The 6,590-nt window shown below is 37.3% G+C and overlaps 1 protein-coding gene across 1 annotated transcript; it reads left to right on the top strand.

The window, feature by feature from the left end:
• The first annotated feature begins 1,618 nt into the window (after positions 1–1,618).
• Positions 1,619–5,985, top strand: LOC112574480 (RWD domain-containing protein 3-like). Its single transcript, XM_025255584.1, has 4 exons — positions 1,619–1,711; positions 4,329–4,834; positions 5,310–5,425; positions 5,854–5,985. The coding sequence occupies exons 1-4, from the start codon at positions 1,642–1,644 to the stop codon at positions 5,966–5,968; spliced, it is 807 nt and encodes a 268-aa protein (XP_025111369.1). The 5' UTR covers positions 1,619–1,641; the 3' UTR covers positions 5,969–5,985.
• Positions 5,986–6,590: the final 605 nt, after the last annotated feature.

Consider the following 6,590-nt stretch of genomic DNA (forward strand, 5'->3'; position numbering starts at 1 on the left):
AAAATGCAGAATGAACATAAATCAAAGAGGAATGAGCCTGTCTAAGAACCCTGCGGAATGCAAATGAATATTGTGCTCTAAAGACTCAGAAAAGCTCAAAATCGCAAAAAAGAAAACTGTTTTTGAGAAACATTGATTGAAAGACCACGGACAGCTGCTCAGACTCCGCCATGGTTGAAGTTCAGGACTAACATCGGCTCGATGTGCGACAATGCCAGATGTCGAAAACACAAGTGTAGGGACATATAGTTGATCTGTTGTTGAATGCAGAAGACCTCAGCTTTGATTACTTCCTAACTATTGTTTATTTTGTGCTTGACAACAGTTGCCGTGCATATTCTGCCCCGAACTCAGACACACGTGGTCAGCCCAGTGCCTCGGGGTGTTGGTTGAATTAAGAAAGACTCTGTATCAAAATATAAATGTTTCTAAATAAAACACAAGACTACCGGACCCAAATTGTTGCCCCATGCTGCTGGACATGGAAGGTTTTCTGTTTGTTCTCTGACACATTTCATCTGCTTATCTCCCACTGGTCAGTTGACACTTCAAACGGGTGAGTTGATGATATATCTGTCTGGCTCTGTGGGCTGATGGAGAGTCGAGTACAGTTCGGGAGGAAGAATGGCAATTTTTCTTTCAACCAGAAGTTCCTAAAGTTGACAGCAGCATATACACAAGAAAATATTCTATACACAGGCCATTGTATGATGTGGACAAATAGTAGGAATTCTCAACTTATAATCTAATCTTTGACACTTTTATTGAGCCGCGTGCGTTTCCACACAAGGATTTTATTTGTGTTGAGACTGCAGCAGCCGGCTATGTCGACTGGACAACGTCCCATTTCGATCCGCACAAACAAGCCAAATGTCAGGAGTCGGGTAATCTCAGACAGTTAGGTGCTCACTTCACCTAGAAGTGGTTTATCTTGCTTTCTTTCACTGTCTGCGAGTCTGTTTGCCCAGGTGTGTGGGCCAACAAGTCCGACTCTTTTACTTGCCGATTCTCTGGAGATCGAGTTGGTGAAGTTCACGAATTAAAATCAGGGAGAAATTAAAGTTTTTTTCTGTGGAGGTATAGCTGTGCAGTGGATCGAAAGACGATCTTCTTAAACAGTGAATTGACTCTGAAATACTCTTCCTCCCTTCTGTGTTGAAGAAAACATGTTGGAGAGCACACGAGGTTGAAAAAGACGCACATCTACTGATCAACACTTCAAAAAAAGAAAAATCGTTGTCCATAACTCACCTGTAGCTGTAATAACAAATTCTATGTGTCTTTGAACAATATTGATTAGATTCCATTAGCGTTCAATACTTTCTGAAATTTCTCAGACAGAAACTTAGTCTCTCCACTTTCATTAAGAATGATATTAAAGAAAATTCGACTGCTCGAACATTCAATAAAAATGTGTCGCTTCATTTCAAAATTCTCTGCGCCTCTGGCTTAGCTCAGTTAGGAGGGATGCACATTCGTTCTTTATAAATGATTTTGCACTTGGAATGATGAATAACAGGACCACGTTGTTTGAACAAAAGCTGTAGAGAGAGTCGATCGTCTGCTCTCTCGCTTTAGAGAGAGCGCGACAGCTGCAGTTACTTCCCCTGCAGGCTCCGCAAGGGACGCAACTGCGACACAATGGCAGACGACGAGCTGCAGTGTCTTCAAGCAATTTACTGCCGCTCAGAAGAACTCAATGTTTTGCCTGGTAAAATGCTTCTAAGCATGTGTATTGTATGTTGAGAGGGTGAAATGATGGGTGTATACATATTACATTGTCAATATTTCAAGCTATTATAACCTCACACGTAATAACGATACAATTTATGTCACGTCAACATGTCAAAGCCATGGGCACCTGAAATGGTCTGTGCCATCTGCAGTTTAGCTGCTCCAGCCTCAGGTGAATTGTCAGTGGTGTGTGTGTGAGAGATGTTGTAGGTGTGCACGTGAATATCCTTGATGTAAGTTTGTTTGGTTTTGTTATATATATATATGTGTGTCACATGCCCAAAACTTTTTCTTTTCATTTGTTCATATTCTTCACTGTAGACATGCTGCACCTTGCAACGAACTTTTATTTCTTATTTTTATTTCTAACTTTTACTTTTGTGACTAGAGCACCTTCTGATGTTCAAATTGGTCACTGAGACAAATACAGTTGGTGATTTGTCATTAGTCATTTGATTGAAGAAGAGATAGGAAAGAGAAAAGCACTGTGCTGGATTGACGAGTAGCATGCAGTACAAGCAGTAATCCCTTACTGAAACAATAACTTGCTAATTACCTACAGAAGGGTCAACATTCACTATTCATGTATATTATCTATTCGTGCTATTTATCTGTATAGTATTGCCAATGCCATCTATGTCTTAAGTTTTAAGTACTGCTTATTGGTGCTTTCATGATGTTTCTGGATATTGATGTGTTAATATTTTCCTAACTGCAAAATTCCTTAACACAACAAAGTGTAGTTTGAAAGGAAGATCTATCCTATACTTCCCAAGTGTTTTCCATGCATTATATTGGGTGGGTTTGGTTTTGTCATCCCTTGCTCAAGTGTACATGGATCTAAAGATTTTCTTGTCTCTAACAGCCATAACATTTCTCAATCTGGGGATTTTTTCTGTGGAGCAGGGGACTACAAGTTTGATCCTTTAATGTCATTTTTTCTCATTTACTAACCACTTTTATATGTAAACAACTCTATTATCAAGTAGTGAAGCAGGTCCTAGTGCACTTGTTGTAATGTTTGCAGTCTATATTACATTACTGAATGAAATGTACATTTAGACAATTGAATTTAAGCATATTACTATATGCTGTGAAAATAATTTATGATTATAATTACAAGGGGCCCGTCTGTCCTGGAGCCTGTGCTGGCTCTTGGCGTCCCTGACCTGCAAACACAGTAAATTGATTTTGAATTAAATCTTTTACATAGCACAGATAGCTGGGGTCACAGTTGGGAGTGACCTTTGCTGGTGTTATAAAGTATAGATTTGTCTACTACCCTGGGATATATGTTGCCACCTCAAATGACTAACCTATGTTGACAGAGAAAGTTAAGCATTGGTTTCTTAACACATATTTTTCTCAAGTCTGTTGGCATACTCACAGAGAGAAGTTTTGCCTTATTACCAGCACTCTTGTCTTGTAGTAATGCCTGCCCTTAAGTGACTAGATGGCCCAATTCAGTTTAATTTATCATAGGTGGTTTGTCAAGTCAAATCCAGTCTGCATTACAAACTGTTTGCAAGATTGATTTTGTTTGTCCCTTGATCATAGTTGACTGGCATGAAAAGGGAAGCAACTGTACACATTCTGCCAAAATATCTTAGATAGCCGTTTGATTAGTTGCATTATCCTGATAGAAACCAAGTGTTGATTTCTTTTTTTTTTCATGTATTTATTTTTTATTTTATATAATTTTTTTTTAATACTTTTTGTAGATGTGGAATGTATATTTTAAGACTATTTAGGATCCTTAATCACTGTTCTTTTTGCAAAAACCTATGGCACAACTTTCATGTTGTTCTATACATTGAAATGTTTCTTGGTACATATTTGATCAGGGAAACCCAGTAGTTTAGTGGTTAAAACACTCACTTCTCACAACTACAATGAGAAATTCAGGGTTCAAATCTCATCTCTGGACATTCTCTGTATGCGAGACCTGTCCAAAGGGCTGAAGTTTTCTCCAGTTTCCTCCCCCTTCCCTTTCCCCCATAGTGCCAAATCACCTAAATAAAAGTGGGAAAGCGCTTATACCTTAAGATGATTTCACACAATAAGAGATGGCCAGCCCTGCAAACAGGTGTAACATACAGGTCTGAACCTGTTGCCTTACACTGCAATGGTGACAAGTGAGTATTTTTAATAACCATATGCTACCAAGACATTGGAGATACTTGTCTGCAATACTAGCTGTTGTGGATTTTCTCTGCAGTGATCTGGTTTCCTCCCTCTCTCCATCTTTCCTAACAGCATGAGAAGAAGCGCTTTCCTACCAAATCAGCTGACCAACCTGTATGTCTGGTCTCAATAGTCCTTAATAACTATTCTACCATATAAAGTTTTATTAATTTTTACAAAGCTCAAAAGAGATTTGTATAAATGATGTATTAAGCTATTATTATGTGACCAAGTATACATATAATCCTGGTCTTTTAATAAAGCTGTTATTTAATATCCTTATATATTTGCATCCATTTACTTTGGAGGAAAATGAAGCAGCTGAGATAAATAAAAAAAATGTTTAACAGACATAAAAATGTATAAGTCAAACGATTAGTTTTTTAAACTACTGCTTTATGTTGCTTCAGGAAATGATGGGAGCTGGCATGTTCGAGTCAAACTTTTGCCAGCTTTGGAGGGCAACTCAGCATTACCTGTACATGCAGAATTATGTCTCTCACTTGCTACCACGTATCCAGCTACACCTCCATCAATTTCAATTTTTAGCAACACCATCAGCAAAGATAACATTGCAAAAATAAGGACACATTTATGTCACTATGCAGAACAGAACATTGGCCTTCCTATACTCTTGGACATCATTACCCAAGCAAATGAACAGATACTGAATGTGCATTCAGATCCACAAACAGGATCTCAAGCACTTATTTCAGGATGTACTGTGGCCCCTAGCAGCCATAGTGAAGAAATGTTAGAGAGATTGGTTCTGTTGCGTTTGGATCATATGCGTTCAAAGACATCCTACACAAAGCAGATTAAGAAATGGATTCAAGCGATGTGCCTAACTGGGCGACTGATAATATGTCAGAAGCTGATCTTTATTCTTCTCCAGGGACTTGCAGCAAGAGTAAAGGTATGCCTGAAGCATGTTCGTAGACAGTTTACTATGTCCTGTCTTTTTAAGTCAGATGTTTTCTAGCGCATTACATAAGCTGCACACTAGTATGGCATCATAAATGTGTGTAAAGATATGTAGTTTGTCAGGATTGCCTTTGACATGCATACATCCTTGCTAAAACGGGGCTTTTTTTGAGGGGGGAGGGTATAGAAAAATCAGCTATAGAGAAAAAAAAATCCATCTATACTTATTTGACATTCACTTTGAATATTCTTATTTATGAGTTGCTTTATATTGATAAAAAGTTTTTAAATAAAATAAAATATTAAAAATATGTTGACTTCTTCATGCAGTGACATATCCACATGATTCAATGTATTTTTTTCTCTTATTGCAAAATGATCTGTTTCTAATAATATTTTTGCCAGTCAAGATGACATTGCAGCAGCTTAAGATCATTGTCTCAATGTGTTTTTTACACATTTTTTAGAACTACATTTTGCTACACCGCACAAGCACTGTTGATGTTGATTCTAAAGGCCATCCGTGCAAAGAGCGCATGATGACTATTCTTTGTGATGTTTCTCTTTCTGATGGACACACCAGGTGAGCTTTTTGCACTTAATATTCATGTGCAAGATAGTACACATTTTGTAACAACTTTCAAGCTTTTTCTGTTGTCTACCTCTTTAGTCTTTCTTCTTCAGATATGTGTGTCTATGTGTGTGTGCTTTCACTCATGTGAATGTAAAATCAAGATTAAAAGAATATTTCAACAAATACATAAGCTCATTAAGTGCCAGGCAGACTGAATGTTGAGAAGGGAGTATAGTGTATGGTTTCTGTGGCTTGCTTTTTTTTAGTGCACTTTAACAGTGTCATTTGACAGAAAAGGTTTTAAGAAAGTGAACTAAGATTGAATTTAAGCTTTTCAAATCAGCAAAACTATTGTTACACAGAACAACTTTTTTCTCCAAAATATTTTCATACAATGTGTCTCTTAAATAACAATGAACTGTGATACATATTTTCAGATTTCACGACTTTGAGGTGCTGGAGTTGAGAACATACGAAGATCTTCAGTCCTTCTTCTCAGCCTCAGCTATGCAAGACATTTATGAAGACTATGTGAAGCCTCTAATGCATTAAAATCTGATGGAATTGAATGTTTCAGGTTTTGGATATATAAACATGACACATATATATATTCATGTATACAACGAAATTTATGCATATCGTGTGTGTGTGCATTCACTCAGCTAATTCACAGAAAATGTCACAAATTATAAGTTTGATAGGTTTAATATTTATTAACACTAATTTAAGTGATAATAAATATTAAAAACATAATAGTCATAGCTTACTGAGTGTCTTGTGGCATCCTTACAGATCTTTAAAAACTAGGTTTTGTGCCATTACAGTTACAAGTTTTTGCAGGCCAGAGAGGAAAGCAAGAAAACCACCTAGACACATTTGTCTCCCTTAAGCAATAACCCTCAAGTGGCTCGTGTTTACAGAGCTGGCTGTCTTCCTTTCGTATTTGTCTTCTTTCCATCTCCCAAAATATCCTTTCATCGCCTTTTTTTGGCCGATAAAATGTCAGCTCGATCATTTAGGCGAAGATTGAGACTTTAAAATTGCTAGCACGCACACGCCCACACAATTCGTCTTTTTTTCGGTGGCAACAAGAAAATAAAATAATCCCATTAAGAGATTTGCTTTAATTTACTAACTTGCTGACAACAAAATATTCTTCCCAACCAGCAACAAC

This window comes from Pomacea canaliculata, linkage group LG10 (assembly GCF_003073045.1).
Source record: "Pomacea canaliculata isolate SZHN2017 linkage group LG10, ASM307304v1, whole genome shotgun sequence".
NCBI lineage: Eukaryota > Metazoa > Mollusca > Gastropoda > Architaenioglossa > Ampullariidae > Pomacea > Pomacea canaliculata.